Below are 18,079 nucleotides of genomic sequence, written 5' to 3'. Positions count from 1 at the left end.
GTCACAGTAAATTACTTTAGTCATCTTTTACGGGAGAAGACACTTCCGAAATATTTGGCCTCGGTCTCGGGTGTGCTGTAATTATATGGTGTAAAAGAATCAATTGAACAAAGTCTAAATTTGAGGCCAGAATCACATTTCCTACAATAATACCTGCCTTTCTCTTTAGGTGATATAATTCTAGCCTTTGAGCAATTAGTTATACGATTGAACAAAATTTTCATTTTAAGAATGCTCATTATATGGATAGATATGGGAGCTGTTTTACAAATAGTGGAGCCATGTAACTGAATGGAAATTATGGCATATGTAGCAGCAACCAGTTCGAAAGGTTGTCTGGAAATAAGATTTTGAAACAGTTGGCAGGTGAAACAAAGTCATACATGCTTTGGATGGTATACTAAGCTCAAGTGGTTGGTCTCTTTCCTCCGAGATGAATATAATTTCAGATTTCCTTCAGGTACAGTTGAGAGAGAGGTTGTGACAACCCCACCCCTTACCTGAAGAACAAAACACTGGTTACAATGGCGATGACCTTTATAGTCTGCTTGTATCCTATGATTTCCCCGACACACCATATTTGCTCACTTTCATGTAATGATTAAATACACGGATCCATAACCACACATTGACTGTCATTTGAAGTCAGACCAGCGCACACAGCATGCAGCACAGCATCTGTGGAGCAGACAACATTCTCCTGACCACAGGGAGAAAGTCCATGGGTTCAATGTCACGATATACCACACTGTAAGGGCCTACTGTGGTAAAATATTACACAAACCAGTTATGGCCAAATGATCCACTAGATTTGGAAACGTTTGTACATATGCATGGCAGGGAACATCCATCTTAAAATATCTGCCCAACATGATTTACATACTGAGCCTACATTATGTATGTGAAGGTGCAATGCAAAAAATGAGCAACAAGTGGGTCTGCGCTGAATAAAACACCTGGGCGGGGGCCGTCCAGTCAAGGGGAACAGCCGCCGATGTGACGTAACCCAGAAGATCTTCTCCCGGATAATTCTCGTGATGAATGACGCTGAAAGACTGCTTTTTTTCCCCAGCTTAGCATTAAAACCCAGCTGCGCCGCCGCGTCGCTGGCGTCGCTCGCGCTCGCGCGAAACGGGTCTTGGGTTTGACTTCTGAGGGCCGGAGCGCGGAATCCGTCAAGGTCGTTCTGACAAACGGCACTTTCGGAGCCTCGCCAAAGAATTATTCGAGAGCTCTGAAAGATCGCTCGGACCGCGATTAGCCAGCGAGCGGATTAGCCAGCGAGCGGACTGAGAGGAGCGCAGCTGCCGACAGGGCGAGCAGCTGCCGACAGGGCGAGCTGGAGACCAGCTCCTCGCGCCACCTCCTCTCCCAGGCACCGTATGAATCACGGCCTCGTAAATATATTAACAGCCAGGTAAAAAGAAAAGGGGAACGCTCCATCAAGCGCTGTACAACCTCGCGACTGGAGAATGCTAATCGATGCACGCCTTGCGCCCCGATCGCACGGAACCCAAGCTGCGCTGCCTGTGTTGGGAGAAGGAAAGGCTGTGCAAGAGCTTGAGCGTAGCACAGGCAGGGGCCGGGCGGGAGAGTTCTGGAGATGGCTGGATGTCCTAGTGAACACTCGCAGCTGCTAGAAGGTAGCAAAGGGGGTGGGGGGGGGGAGGTACTCTATCAAAACGCAACTAATACAGCTTGCCACCCCCTTCCTTTTCGCTCCAACTTTAGATTTATTGGGAGCGACTCCAGATCAGACCGATTTGAGGAGGAGGAGGAGGAGGAGGAGGAGGGGGTGCCGCGCGGAGGGCTGTTTGTTCTCATTCCGCTTCTGGTGAGAAACAAGCTGAAGAGAAGAGGCCCAACACATCGGTCAGAAGCGCAAATATGCATCAGGCTACGCAGATGTTTAACTCCAATTACAAAAATGTCAGCCCCGCAGCCAAAACATACCAAACTTAGTGTTCTCTACCCTGTCCCCCCGCCTTTAAAATATAACCAGTCGTTTGGCTGTTAATAAACAAAGCCCATATTCCCCGAGCTGATCGAACGCAGACCGCACTAATTCCACTCAGCAGCGTGCAATCAAACCTTAATTACATTTTAATCACTTCAGCTACGCACATAATGAGGGTCTATAGCTCCTACAGGAAGGCCAATAGTGGAAGGATATTGACGACGAATTACAAATAGTTGGGTGCATGTTGTGCGCAGACCAGCAGAAGCAACAGTGCAGCAACGCAGTCAGCTGCGCAGAGGCTGGGGAGGATGGGTCTGGATTACTGATGAGCTCTATCTCAGCAGTGAGCGGGAGCGCTGGGACGGGTGGGGGGAGGGGGGGGTGGCGGTTTGACGAGCCCTGCTCACTTGCCCCAGCTCATGGCCACTCTGGCCGTGAAGCCTGGCTCGGGCACCAGCTGTCTCTTCCATCACAGCTCTTACGCAGCACATCCACCAGAGCGGCTTCTTCCACGACCTGCTGCGGCCAGGGCCCTTCCCAGCATGCAGCGGGAGGGGTGTGTGCGTGTGTGCAGCAGGGGGGAGGGGCTCTCCTCGTGGTAATCCGAGGGAGAACCCAGCTGAAGCTGCTTTCACTGCCTTTCGGTGAAGCTAAAGACCTTGAGGTGGAGGGAGTTATGTAAAGTCAGTATGCACATGCAGATTAGTGCAATGCCATTGGTAAAGCCCCACCCAATTCCACAGACTACATTATAATAAATTAATAAAAAAAATTAAAAAAAAACAAGGTTATAGAATTCATTCACCCACCATCTCAGTAAGACAGCCACACAGACAAAGGGAGCTACAATTGTTTGTGCTGCTTTGTTCATTTCTGTTTTACTTTTGGTTACGTGGACTGTCACTTTAAGAAAAGGCTAGATAGAGAGTAATACTGTAAGAGGAGAGAGAGAGAGAGACAGAGAATGGATGTAGAGCAGGCAAGAGAGAAGGAAATATAAAAATCAGAGTGGGCAAAAGAAAGCAGCAGAGATGAAAAGAGAAAGAGGAGGAAAATTAACAAGTGAGAGAAAGAAAGGAAGGGGAATGAAAGTGGCAAAGAGAAGATGGCACAGCTGAGCAAAGAGAATACAGAGAAAGATTTTGAAGAGAGTGAGGGAGGAGAGAGAGAGGGGGAGAGGGAGAGACAGAAACGCAGGGGCAATTTTTGTGCAATAAAATCCTCCAAATTCAATACCCAGTAAAGCCCTCTAGAGTTAGGATTGAACACTGCATGCAGGGGGGCATTTTTTTGGGATAGCAACATCTGTCGGGAACATTGTGCTGACTTCACATCCCTGCTTACGGGGCGCCTTCGCGTTAATCCACCGCATGCTCTAGAGTGTTAAATTAAGAGTGTCTGAAAATGACAGGCTTTCACACAATATCGCACTCCCCTGTTATTAGGGCAAGCTTGCACTGAACCTGCCATTTTATAGGGGGGGGGCAAATTAGCATCAGTGTTTCTGTAAGAAAAAATTACAGGGATTCCTTTCTTAGAGTAACGCTGTTCCCATAATTGTGTTAATATGGTGCATCAATTATGACAAGAAAGCGATGGAGTCTTGCTCTGAAAACTGCCGCCTTTATTCTTTGTTTTCAAAAAACGTTGGGTAAAAGAAAGGCAGAATATACTGTACGGTAGACAGGTTTCATTGCATTGCACACAGCCCTGGATATTAAAGAGCAGCCATTGTGAAGGAAACACTTTCTAACACAAGCAGAGTGATCACACAGGGAGGTGCCTGACCGCTGATCCCTAGCTTGCAGGTACGCCAGTACTCTTCAGTTTGGGCAGCCGTTTGCACAGCCATTTCTCCCTCTGTAACAGCTTTCACATATTGAAGACATAAAATAGAGGTGTATAGACACCATATTTCAGCCTCGTCTAATTATGCACAGCGTGAGTACGATACAAGACCGAGCATCAAAAGAGCCGAGTCTCAGGAGAATGCACACGTCTTATCTCTTTGCTGATTAAGGAAAAGGCTCTTTCTTGGCAGATGAGAGTCAGTATGATAGTTTGCACGCTGCAGTACTGACAGGATTCTTTTCCCAGACCACACCCGTCTCCCAGCCCGAGCCACAGGAGGCTATGTGCACGGGGACACGAAGAGAGCGGCTAAAGACAGTCAGCATTGCCAGGAGTACGCGGACGACAAGCGGCACAGAACTGCAGACCCATCACACCGGGATGTTTTCACACAGAAAAGCCTCACAATTCCAAGAGTGACAGTTGGTCTCAGACAATCGAGCTCTGATCAACACCCTGAAAAGGATGCACGGTGGGTCGATAAACCAGCTGCTCAAAATGCAATTTCCGTTATTCACTATTGTAGGTATATAATTCCAGCTAGCACTTACAGGAACTGCTAGATTCATGTTTTATATTTCCTTCTTGTTTGATAAATGACACTTTCTCAAAACCCATGGTAGCGAAAAAGGAAAAACAGAACTTTTCATTTCTACGACTGGCTGATTTTTATTAGATTGGCCCACGCAACTTGGTTTGAGCTCACAAAAGAGAGAAATTCCAAGAATTTCCTGCAGCTAATAATGTGTACACCTAGAAAAAGGGCTCGTGGCCTTTGCAGAGGTTGCTAATCCAATTGATGTCTCCAATACAAATATGTTATTTTACCCTCGCAAGTGGGTTTAAAAAAAATTTTTTTCTGGAACATGCTGCACATGCTACAAACCCAAAGAAAGCTTGTTGTGGGACATCACCGATGTGTATGTTATGGTGTGGCAATGCGCTGTTTTATGTCCTTATACAGTATATCATTGATAATATTCAAACAGTAAGTAATCCCTGATCACTGCAGAGACCCATTAAAGGGATCGATGGCTCCTACTCTCATAGTATGTCTCTGCCTGGAAATAATCTCCAAAGCACTCTAAAAATAACAAATCAGACTGGAGATCTTTCGGTCTTTGAAATATAGATGAGTTAAAAAAATGGGCCTTTCAATATTCCTGGACCCAATTAATTGATTTGTGAGATACGGGGTCTCTGTTAGAAAGCATCAAAACACAGCGCCCCAGGGGCTTCCGAGCCACTCAGCTGGGAGAAGCACTCATGGCCAGGGCAGACTGGGTCCTCTGAGGTTCAAGCCTGGTCTATGTCACCAGGAGGTCACAGTGGTGGGATATAACGGACTGTGTCCTGCTAGGAGCCGAGTCCAGGGAGGCTTGGGTTACGCTGCACTGGCTCCTAGCAGCGATGTGACAGGTACACCGAGGCTAGCAGCGATGTGGCAGGTACACAGAGGCCAGCAGCGATGTGGCAGGTACACAGAGGCTAGCAGCGATGTGGCAGGTACACAGAGGCTAGCAGCGATGTGGCAGGTACACAGAGGCTAGCAGCGATGTGGCAGGTACACAGAGGCCAGCAGCTATCCTCAATAATAGCTAACGTTCCTGTAGTGGCGTGTGGACTACAGTGGAGGAGAGCACATGTTACTGCTACTGGTGCTACTGGTGCATAAGTGTGGAGGCACAGCAGTTCTCTGGAAGGAACGATGGGAAATTGCACGCTAAAAATAATAAATAACAAGTCCAAGTACGTAATAAAAAAATAAAATAACAACAATAATCCAAGTAATCCATTCAAATGAGCGGCGTACACGGGAGGCGAGAAAAAAAGAAAAAAGAAAAACTGGAAACAGCCGGGCGCTATCACACGGCTGCCAGAACGGAAGGGAAATTAAGCTCCTCAGCAAATTTACTCCATCAGCGAAAGGTTTAGTGCCTGAGATGGCCATTATCCGTGGGTCTCCTGAATCAGCTAGGGCTGCGCTGGGGGCGAGGTGGGGGGGGGGGGCGGTGTCTGTGGATCACTTCTAGGCACCCTGCAAGCGAGGGTGGGGTCTGAACGGTGTCCAGGGCCTCCCCGGGGAGCAGGGTGTGGTGCAGACAATCACAGCAGTAAAAGAGAACGGCACTTTTAATCAGCTCAGAAACAAAGCGCGCACACACCTCCCAGCGCCAGGCACGCTTGCCCTAAATAATTCACAGGCAGGGGGAAAAAAAAAAAAAAAAGGGGCGGGTTTTTATGTAGAAATGATCAGCATTTTCCTCCGGCTCCTGATGGCGACATGACTTCGCAAATCTCGCACCATTTCCTCGCACCGCTGGCTAAAGCTGCAATACAGCTGGGTTTCACATAAATATTTCACGCGCTCTCCAGAAAAAAAGAACAAACATGAAAAAAAAAAAACAGCTATTCCACTGTTCGACATTAAACCGCGCAGGCTTCGGGAACAGTCTCCTGTGTCTTCGAGTTCCTCCCATTTCACTGTACAAATCTAACACCGGACAGTGACCTGCAGAACAACTCAACTCGCACTTCCGGTCCAAGCGGAGTGCTGAATCAGTGGAAATCAACACTCGGTAAATACACTGGAGCTCGGATTACATTTCCACATTGACCCAACTGGCCTGTCTCAAATTGCACCCCTACAGCTGACAGCAGCCTTTTCAGTTTTACAAAACCAATGGCTGAATCCCCAGGGTCTGATCTGACCATTGCTCCTCAATCAGTCTTTGGATAAAATGCAATACCTTCCACATTAAAATCACAATGTGTCAGATTTTGAATTTTGAACGCGCAATAGGATTGAGTAATATATTCCTTTTAATGCAGTCCTTCTGAAGGCTTTCCAGGAATGCCAATACACAATCAGAAATAACAATGTGAAAGCAGGCTCTGCATCTTGCTTTGACACAATCACACCATCACAGTAAATAAAAACGTCATAACAGCTGTCAGGGAAATGAATGTTGCAGGGACTTTAATCTCAACACATGATGGAAGACTAACCTCCAACACTGCCTGAAAAACTAAATTATGTTAAGTTGTGCTTTGAAGTCACTTGCTTACTTCTCAATTTTATTTAAGAACATAAAGCACCCAAGTTTAAAAATACAGTTCTAGGGATTGTATTAAACATTTTTTTGGTGTGTGTGTGTGTGTGTGTGTGTGTGTGTGTGCATGTGTGGATTCAGCAATGCCTTTGCTTAAAGTTATATAAATATGTTTTTTATTCCACATTTTTCAAACGGCTAGAAGTGTATGACTGAAAGCATCAATCACAGAAACGGAGTGTTCTTCTCGTGCCCAGGAACGAGACATTGAACAAGAGTCAAAATAAATAAATGCCTTGAGCTGAACCAGCCGGGGGAGGGCTGAGGTGTAATACGGAACAAATGTGTCTTAGGTAAGGACTGGAGCCACAATTTACCATCCTTATTCAGCGCTGCCACGCATAAATCTTAAGACTTCTTAAGTTTTCCATGGACACAACTGAGATGGGCAGAACAAATGAATTCCACGCTGTTAGGAATTACTTTCAAGTTAAGAAGTTAAAGGCCGCTCCTGAATTCATAACATTTAAAGCAATGGGCAGGGTTCAGCAAACTAGTGTTCCAGAGAAATGCAATTTGCTTTGTATTGGTTTTCTGTCACCTGTGGTGAGTTTATGAGTGGCGGACAGAAGGCGGATGCAGCATTAGTCCCCGAACGCTTCTGTAGCAGACATCATCTGGAACTTTCTTTGCGTAGGAATCTGGGTGTCCACAGTGCTCTGCGTTACGCAACATTCAGTGTTTGATTTAGGGCTGCGCTTTTGATGTGTCCCCCATATGTGTGAAAAGCAGAAATAATGATGGAGAAACAGAGAACGGAGGTTCAAAAAGACAGAGTGAGCCCCACTGGATCCTCTCCACAGCCTAGGCTGAACACCTCCAAAAAGAATCTTCCCATTTTCCATGGTACAAAAAAAAAAAAACACATGCACGCATACAGCTACGCAAATATTTATTGTACCTCTGCCCATATTCTCAGCACCTGAACTCCAAATGTGATCCAAATGTGATGATCCAAATGTGAACACTACCCTAGAATCTGGGCAAAACACACTGCTCAGAGACTGCTCAGAAAGGAAAATGATTCATAACATCATTAAAGAAATGGCTTCTTTGATTTAACATTAAAAGCAGAGCGCAAAGCCAGCTCTCAACAGTTCTCAATCCAGCTGGAGATGGGAGATATTGACTTTTATAAACACTTTCATGTCAGGCAGTCCGGTTTTATTTGCAGTTACTGCGAGATGTATGCAACAACAGATCATAAAACATCTGGAACATCACATTTACCAACAATCAGTTGACAGTGCACCAGCCACACTTCCCGCAACACCAAGACCAGTAGCATTTAAATAACATGAGCTGCAGTCAGTTCAGATTATGCTCTGGTATCTACAAATATTAACAGCATCTAGCCAATGTTTGACAATAAATGACTCCACGGTGGAAAGAATGCCACACGAAACATTGGTCTTGATAGGACACTAGACTGAGCATCAGTTCTGACAGGAAGCAAAGAATGAGAAGAGACTGCATTGCTTTAAAAGGTTCAGCGTTCCACTGAGCTCCGACAAGTACAGAATGTTCATAAAAAATGCATCACAGCTTGGTAAAAATTCATCTGATCCCCATTCCACCTGTAATCAATGCTGAACAGAAAAACTATACCTGCACAATTTTTAAATTTCGTATTTCAGGGCACGATATTAATATTAATGTCTCTAATTATCTACATTTTTCAGGACACTGCAGAGTGAGAGATTTCAATGGAATATTATAACATTATTCAGCCAAAAAGACACATGGAAGATGTTGACTGATCCCTTGAAATGATTACCGTTTGTTATCGTTCTCCGACAACAGTTCCAATTTTATCTCTCGATTGATTTCCTCAGAAAAATTTGTTTGCGCAGTATGGAATATGAGCAGTCTCACAGAGCGTCTGTGCATTGGGCTCTCCTGGGCTTTCATCAATTGTTAGCGATGATGCTGGCAGAGAAAGTGATACTTCTTTATGAAATCTGTCCAAAAGGCCGATTTTCTGAAATAGTGTCCACATATGTTCCTGCTTCTGCTCTTTTTTTTGGGGGGGGGGGGGGGGAGCAAGGGAAGTGAATTTCAGGCAATTATATGCCAATGGGCTGCGGTAATGAATTTCAGGTTTCTAGGATTTTAACAACAAGGAAAGAATAATACCTTCAATTCAGTACCCCTCTGTGCCCACTGGAGCAAAGCAGCTATATAGCACAGCAATCCAAATCCAGCAAACATGACATTTAGCCTACGTGAAGTCAATATTAAAACTGTTCCATTACCATCCAGGCTCCACAAAGGGTAGACTTCCTCTTCATTGAGAAAGAGGTTCAAGCATAAACAGAAAACACCATACATTAGTCAACAGACCCATTCGTGACACCCTACTGGATTTGGGGCGGCGAAAAGGTAAAACGGGGAGTGGGGTGGAGTGGGGTGGGGTGGGGAGGGGGGGAGGGAGCAGCCAGACCATATGTACTCCTCCATTTCTCCACATGGTGCAGCATTAAAGTGCTCCTAATGCATTTGGAGAGGAGAGCAGAACAGGGCAGGGCAGATGGCGTAACCTTCACAGAAGAGAGCAACTTATGGGCACCTTAACAGCACAATCAGAAAATGAGTCTTTAAATCGGTGGGCACCCAGCTAGCGAGAGCGGAAACGGATATCTGAGTGTATGGGAAGAGACAGTTTGGAGATACAGGCCATGGTATGGAAGCAAATCAGATAATGGATGCCCACTCAAAAGGCAATCCGATTATCATTCTGAAAGGGTGCGCGACTCCGTCCGTCTGCAAAAAAATGTTATCCGTATTATTTATGGTGTGCCTCAACCAAAGGTGACACTTATTAAAAAATATGGACCGTATGCTAGGCCAAGATTAAAGTGACATAAAAATGAATGGAGTTCAACAATCTATCAGCAAAAAAAATAAAAATTAAATACAAAAATCCTAGATGGAGCTTTTCTTGCTGGGAATAAAAATGTTACATCACATTATTTTTAAGCATCTTTGAAACTACACAAATAGCCAAGAATAGATTGTCTCCCACCCCTGTGAAGGTCTATGTTGAAAGTTGATGCACGTGGCCTGTGTCTGAATGACTGACATTTTCAGACACTGACTGTACGTGTTCTCTCGCAATACCAATGCCTTTCCAAAGGTTGGATCAATTTGTTTACTAATGCTGCAGCACACCCGGTCCCCCCCCCCCCCCCCCACCCCCTCTCCCCCCCTCTCCTGGGGAGCGGGCGGTGGCGTGATTTGCACCAGTTTGCGGCAGCGGCACTGTAAAGTTAATTAACTGCCTTGTGGAATCGGTAGGCCGGTGACAGCTCGGGCGCTGGCCATCTCCTGTTACCCAGCCTTTAACAGTGATGAATTAGCCTCAGCCCTTCCCCCCTGCTCTCCCTCATCATCGCGGGCCGGGCTGGGGGGAGAGCGAGCGCCCGTCCTCCCTGTCGACGCATCGCGCTTCGCGCAGGAAGAGGACGGGCAGGCGCCGCTGACAGCAGTGGACGTATTTGCAGCTGACGCTCACCGTTTCCCTGAAATAACACCCAGGCTCACAGCACTGTGTCATTAGTGGACACGCACAACCTTCATGAGGATTATTTTTCAGTCCCTTGTAATTCCTGGTTGGCATCTACATAACTGAAGGAATTTATCTTAGGTACATTTTTTTAATTTAAATAAAAGCTACAAAGAGTGACAATCACAAGGGCCAAAATAAGAATCTATCATCTCGGAATAACGTACTGCCATTTTGAATTTTGATGCAAAAATATGGCTAGATAAACTATTTTTTAAAAACTGAACCTGGGAGAGTTTTTATCTATAAAGAGTTCTACAATCAGCCCATGCTGCATCTCAGCAACACTGATAGAAAAAATAAATTACAGATAACAGGGAAAATGTACTCAGGACAGCACAACGTGATACCCCAGTACACTCACTCATGATATCTGGGAAGACAGGATACACTTTGAGACCCACAAATATAGATTACATAACCTGACATAATCTGTCAGTACTTCACCTGCATACATATCTGTACGCATAATAATGTAGGCCTACATGCATGCATATGTATGTATGTATGTATGTATACATGTATGTGTGTATGCATACCAATGTATAAATACACATATACATTGTATTTTGGATAAATGTATACCTAAGCTATGATCCTTTTAAAATCATCATCTGAACCGGAAACATTCAGCTTCCACTATGACAGTGCCACAGCAGGATGAAATAGTCGTGTGAGTACAGACCCATAGCGTGGTGCTATATGGCTTAGCTAGGAGAGGCTGGCGGTGAGCTCTGAAAATCAAAGAGCGAACACTCCAGGTAGCTCCTCTCTTATGTCCGCCATTTTCTGCACTTAACCCGCGTTCCCTGCAATCTCCTGGTTATAAACTTCTCTGACATGTTTTGCTCTCAGCTCTTGAGCCCAGGAGACGGCTACAATTCCCTTTATGCGCGGCCTTGGCCGACAATCTCAGCCAGCACGGCCAGCTCGGTATCAAACCCTTAGCATAAATGCTCAAAGCCCGTGCTTGCTTATCCCGCACCACCCCCGTCCTCCCATTACGAGGCTGTGGCTCGGCCCTGAATCCATCGTGCGCTCCATTTTTTTCTGTGAGCCACAGAAAATGCTTTTATGGTTCAGCCTGGTAATTTGGTCCTTTGACCATCTGATCTGGTGTAAATATAAAATGACTCTTTTAGGCAGTGTAGCAGAACTCCCTTGAGGGCATGAAAAATTTAAATTATCTGAAGCCATTTTAGCAACAAAAAAAAAGGTTTTGTTTATACAACAAACACTGCCTGAAACAAAGACATAGAAATGCAGGCCTACATAATTTAGTAGGAGTGACACAAATTAATATGAAATGTCTGCCACACACTATGAAAGAACATATTAACCAGACCTGGATTTACATTTCTTTTCTTCTCTGTACTGTGTCACGGAAGCAGAGGAACACACAGGCTGCAAAGACACACCACAAAGGCAACCATTGCAATGGGGGGAATTACCATTCTTCTCCTTGTAATGAAATGCACCGGCAACACTATACAGCAAAGCCAAAGAGGCCGCCCAGAAATGTGGCGTGTCACAGTTCAAAATAATCACTGAGGGAAGCAAACACTTCAACTTTTCATCTGCAATGCCATGCAGACAATCTAATTGGATCTTAATTAGGAGCAGAGAAGTCCCTCCCTTTCAGGCAAAGGACGACTGTGGATTCATTAGTGTGCCGCCATACACGCAAAGAAAAAAAAAACAAAGGCAGGGCAATCATTTAAATCACGATTTCCGCTAATACTAGCTAATGTCAATAGCACAGTATTCTTGAGAAAGCTATGCAAAAGGGAAAAATATAGCTTTTCAATGTCAATGATAGGGAGCTGTTCACTGCGTCAACATCCCCTTCCCCATCACTACGCATTACTCAGGGCGATGGGCTTGCCCTCACAGGTGAGTCTCCAACATGAAAGGGCCCTCAGGTAGAGGCAGAAGAAAAAACACTTTCTTTTCAAAAGACAAGAGTTTCAGGCAACTCTTTCTGTCATCTTTTTCGACAAAAGGGAACCATTTCACTTAAAGAGGAACCCACACCAGAATCCTAAAAAATAAGAGAATTTAAATAAACATCCATCTTCAGCTGAAATACATGACAAAAAGAAAACTTTAAAACCTCTCTGTATAATGAAACTTCAGAACTAAAGTTTGAAAAATAATCACTTGAAAAAGTCAACGTTACTGAATAATGGTATCGTTTTTGCTGAAAACAATTCTCTCTGGCAGAAAATCCCTGCCTACCCAGTCGTAGTCAGGTGATTGATGTGTAGTGAATAGCCAATCAGACTTTATTAAACAGACTGTCCACTGTTTGCCTAGGCAATCTCAGTATTCCACCAAATTCATTTAATGTGACCGTGATGTGTTTGCCTAAAGTCATCATTAGTAGGCAGAACATTGCACACTTTACAACTGGTGAATTAAGAGACAAAAACACAAAGGGAAGTACTTTTTTCCACACTTCCACACCAGGAATTCAGTACAATTAGGACAATTAAATGCAGATGTTTTTAAAAGGCTAGAAAACATGTTCTTTTTACTATCGCAGTAACTAAAGTTCACTCAGTGAACAAATGACACCAATAAGGCTAGACAAAAAAAGTACAAATGAAAATCTTTTTCTGTAAATGAGGGAAACAGGAATCATTTGGTTATGTATGAAAACTCCTTGCTGGTTTAACTGTGTGTTTAATTGTGGATTTGGACTTGCCAGCACAAAATGGACTCTACACACGATTCCCCTCATCTTCATGCTTAGATTTTCCAGATGGGCTTCAGTCAGACGGTATTTTCGCTCACAAACAATCCCTGTAATTTGTGGCGAGCTTTCATGAGAGAATCAGGAAAATTCGTGATCGTTTCGCTGGCTTGTTCTGATGTGTGAATGGAAAGGATGAAATGCAGCTTGGAGTACCTTTGAATTGGACTTGTTCATTTGAAAACCTCGAACGTCACTCACATGCCTATTCCAAGCTCAGAATGAGGAAATGAACCTTTTGTTGATAATAGAGATCCTAAAGTGGGCAGTATAAAAATAGAAAAATTCAATATATAGGGTATATTTCCCTCATAATTCATTCAGCGATATCTACAAATATTATTCAAGGGGATTAAGCCATTTTTCCCAGGATTTTTTGCTCCTTGCTCTCCCTGGCCATCGGACACAGCTCTATTTCACTAGTGAATAAAAGATACAGAAAACCATAGGCAAAGTTGCAGTTTATCACAAAAGAAATTATAAAAAAATTTAAATCACACACGGACGCAAAGGCCAAATTGACGATAGGAGGAGAAAGGCAATTGGTGATGGCTTCCAGTAGTATGAGCTCTGCTAGACAGCACTGCAGAACAGCAGGGCAAAGAGTTTGATGGCTGCTTGGTGAAACACCTGTCTGGGCTAAAGCAGAAGCGCTGGTGACAGATGGTGTCTGTCACAGTGATTATCCGTCCCCCTGCCCTCACCTGTATTACACCCCTCATCAATTACTGGAGCTTAGCAGGGCTGTGGTGAGCTTCAGACGCATCAAACGCCCCAGAATTATGCAGAGAACCACCAGAAGACAATATAGTCCCTCCTTTATTAAGTCCACATATTGAATCACAACAGCATGAATATACAATTTACAGTTGCAGTTTCATGAATATAATGAACGGCAAAATGCTGTTTTTTTCTCCCGTAAATCACACAACGGCATTCCACAACAATAGTATCCTTTAAGCTCTGTGTGATGCTTTTCCTGAAGAGAGGGCTGTTACGCAATGATACGCAATCAGCTTCTTATTTCCCTGCGATTACGATGGATTTCACAGATTATGAGACAGGCCACACTGGTAATTTCGAAGCTTTATTATTTCACTGTGCAGTGCGTGCTATTAGTAGAGAAACAGCTACACATGAAAGCTACCAAAGAATCCAGAATAAAATGGTCTTCATTATTTTAACTACTTTAGTTGCCCGAAACAACTAAAGAAAAATCAACCCCATATGAAAAAATGGTAATTATTTAACTTTTGTAAATTAAAAGCCATTACATTACAATGAATGACCTACATCATCTGGTCACCCAGCACTGCTAATTTGGACGCTGACCTCCAGTTCCCTTCGCTGAGACCACTCCCTTCCTTCCCCGCTTCACTGTTCCGCCTTACAGAGGCGTGTCTACACACACACGCATATACACACGCACGCAAACAGGCACGCACGCACACACTCATCACCAGGCCGTACCACTCTCCCTAACTGGCCAGAAGTTCTGCCCTTTGCTCTTGTCCATGTCTGGGTGTTGCCCGTGAGCCAGTTAAAGTTGGCCGACAGTGTGGAACACCTCAAGGTGCACACCGCGATCACAGGCACTCAGCAGAGGCTTTCTACTCTCGCAGTCTCGGAAAGCTCATTTGAATAAACAAACGAGCCAAGTAACGGCCCTCGTTAAATCTCTGAATCGTTTACTGCTCGGGCGATGGGTCCGGTGCGAGTTTGGTGAATTTGCTGCTGATAGGCCTGATGCTTTCTCTCACAAGCACAGCTGGGAATGGGTGCGGGGTGCAGGGGTGCTGGGGGGAGGGAGGCTTTCAAATTCCCATCAGCCCTTTGAAGGCTGTGCCACAGTGCTCGGTCCCCCCCCCCTCCCCCCTCCTCTCCATTTCTTTTCATTTGCATAGAAGCTTTCAGGCCTCAGCTGAGCCTTGAGCCTCTGTAATGAAGCAAAACACAAAGCTGAGATGGGTGTGAAAGACACACCGCTCACAGGAAATAAATCTCAAATACAGCCAACAAAAGAGGGAATTACGCACATCACAATAGTTTCTGTAAACAAGAGGACTGACTGTACGGCGGCAGACAAGATCTCTCCGCGGGGAATTGACAGTCTTTTGTCACAAGAAACTGATTTGAATATTCATATCAATAAAGGTGCTATGCATACAGTTCCGTCGCACGACAAAAGGCACCGTCGTGGTGCAGCGATGGCAGCAACACCGCCACTGACTGCAGGGATCGCTTAAGAACCCGATTTACCCCACTGGATGAATTGAGATCGCGACACGGATGCCATTTCAAGAAAGAAAAAAAGTGATTTTTTTTTTCTTGCCGTGGAAGCGGAGACGGGAGATTCATGTCAGCTCTCTGTTCTGTGGCAGTTGAATATTTCCAAAGCTGCAAGTCAGGGCTCTTGAGTCAGATGGAGAGAGATTACAAACGCAATTTGGTATTTAGCAAACGCTCTTATCCAGCGACTTAGTAGTAGTACGGCAGCAGGAGTGAACATTCAACATGGGCAGGGTCAATGATTAACCAATGAGTGCCATGACAAAAAATAATGTGCATTGACCATAAGGAAAAGACTACAGAGCACACGCACACACTCCTAGTACAAAGTAAAAGTCAGAGCAGAGACCCTCCTTATCCCTAAGGCACACTCATACCATCCCCCTGCCTCATTGCTTTCATGGAATGGACTTTGAGTGCAAGACCCCTGACAGAACGGAGGAAGCTATCCGAGGAGAGAGAGAGATAGTGTGAGAGAAAGAGAGAGAGATAGAGCAAGAGAGAGAGAGCGAGAGAGAGAGAGAGAGAGAGAGAGAGAGAGAGAGAGAGAGAGAGAGAGAGAGAGAGAGAGAGAGAAAGAGAGAGAGAGAGGGATGCTATGGAATCTTCAACCTGTCCAATATAATACACTCACGTCTCAATATGATCTTCTGCTCCCAACTGCTGCATGTAGATGAATTCCTAAGACAGGGTCTGCTAGGTCCTTCAGCTCTATATACACACACTAATCGATGACTGGACTCACAGTATGGTTACAAAAGCAGGACAGAAACAAACTAAGCCAGCAAACTAAAGAAACTTCACTGCCAATGACAGACGTAGACCCCAGGGAGCATAAAAACTCTGACAATGACAATAAACCTTTCGATTATAAGTCGGGCCACCAGTTTGTCTCCACCATGTGACCTGCAGGGATTTATACTTGCATGTCAATGGTTATCCTCAAGGGATTCCCATAAGCACTCCAACAGCACAATTAAGGGACTATTCAGACAAATGAGTTTCTAATTGAGACATTTATAAACAATCAGTTGCTCTAATATGGGGAGAGTCAAGAAGGAAAGTGAACATGGATGGAAGTTTAAATGCTGTGAAAAGCATGTCTTTGAGCCATTGGTCCTCACTTCTGGTCCCTGAGAGCCACAGGGTCTACTGGCTTCATTGTTAGCACATAAGTAGCACAGCAATTGATACATTAAAGCAGTTGACACAGTTGGTTCAGGTCACCTGGTTTCTGGGTCTGAACTGGACACTGATCTTTAGGACAAATAAAAAAACCAGCAGACTGTGGGTCTCCAGGACCAGGATTGTATCACTGCAGTAAAAACAAAAATGCATCCATATAAAGCAGGGGTGTCCAATCTCACCTGAAAAAGGCAGGTTTTTGTTATAGCCCAGCACTAAGACACCTGATTCTTCTTTGAAGACCACGATCAGTTAATTTGTTAAATCATTAATTTATCATTAAAAAACTATTTTGTGCAAGATAAATGTTATATAACTGCTTTCATTTTTAATTTGGGTATTTCCCAGTGCTTTTAGCAAAACCAATCAAGCCTTTGTACAACACTTAAAAATACTGCAGCATGTCCACAGTAGTAAGTAATCAAACAGAGTTTAACATGCATTGCTTGTAAACATCACTGTCAATCATCGTCTATGCTTAATTAGTGGCAATTACTTTATCAATTTAGATCACTGAGGTGGTGAAATTGGGATAATTCTTTGGGAAGGGGCGTGACAGAAAGGCTATTGTGACCTCTAGCTGGCGGAGGACTGAAGTACCATGCGAAAAGGCAAGGGGTGACAAACTGGTAGCTCTAATTATAAGGAAAGTGGAGTACACACACACATACTGTAAGAGTAGTATTGAGCAAAACAAAATGCTTTAGTGCTTCATAGATACATATCATACAAAGTTTTCTCAAAAATTCAACCATAGCTGAATGAGTTGACCAACAGTGCAAGATGAGATCCGTTTCCAATTCATACTGAATACTTTTGTACTTTTATGACAAAACAATAAACAAACGTGCCAGAAGTGCCCATTCCAGCTAATGCAGAATTTTTCCATTTTTCTAGGCAAACAATAAATTTCAGCACAGATCAATATTTCCACGAGGAAAACGGTTGAAAACCATTGACAAAATTCTTCCATCAAGACAGCAGTATAGAACCCAAAGTAGTAATGTCATGAATTAAAATACTTGAGCCAAACAAAAAAAAGAATAAATTATGTAAACCGTTAAATTTACCCGAAAGATGCAGACTTCCATTGGCGACAGGGATAAGTTCTTCTACACAGTGGTGAAATAAGGTTGCCGGGGTTTTCTGTGACTTCGATAGGCAAGGAAGCATGCCGTCTTCAGTGTGTGACAGAGAAACAGAGAGAGAAACAGAGAAAGAGAGAGATATGTTCAGCTTACTTTTCACAGGTTATGTTACTGACAACATTTTAGCAGAGGCAGCACAAGTAAGTGGAATCCACAGAGTAAAATTACATTTTTATAACACGGACTAAAGGACAAGAAAGTCACCAGGTGTGA

The 18,079-nt window shown here is 44.2% G+C and overlaps 1 protein-coding gene across 6 annotated transcripts in view; it reads right to left on the bottom strand.

Annotated features, from left to right (window-relative positions):
• Nucleotides 1-18,079, bottom strand: part of iqsec1b (IQ motif and Sec7 domain ArfGEF 1b) — a 178,570-nt gene that overhangs the window by 105,193 nt on the left and 55,298 nt on the right. For 4 of the 6 annotated variants that reach the window (XM_064305814.1, XM_064305802.1, XM_064305803.1 and 1 more), the window contains exon 3: nucleotides 17,789-17,896. The exons of the other annotated variants lie outside the window; for them this stretch is intronic. In XM_064305814.1, coding sequence (XP_064161884.1) covers nucleotides 17,789-17,896 — 108 coding nt within the window. The remainder of the gene's footprint in view (nucleotides 1-17,788; nucleotides 17,897-18,079) is intronic. 6 annotated transcript variants of the gene reach the window in all.

The sequence above is a fragment of the Anguilla rostrata genome, chromosome 13 (genome assembly GCF_018555375.3).
Source record: "Anguilla rostrata isolate EN2019 chromosome 13, ASM1855537v3, whole genome shotgun sequence".
Lineage (NCBI taxonomy): Eukaryota > Metazoa > Chordata > Actinopteri > Anguilliformes > Anguillidae > Anguilla > Anguilla rostrata.
The sequence above is the reverse complement of the archived record's forward strand: the minus strand, read 5'-3'. Positions and strand labels throughout refer to the sequence as shown.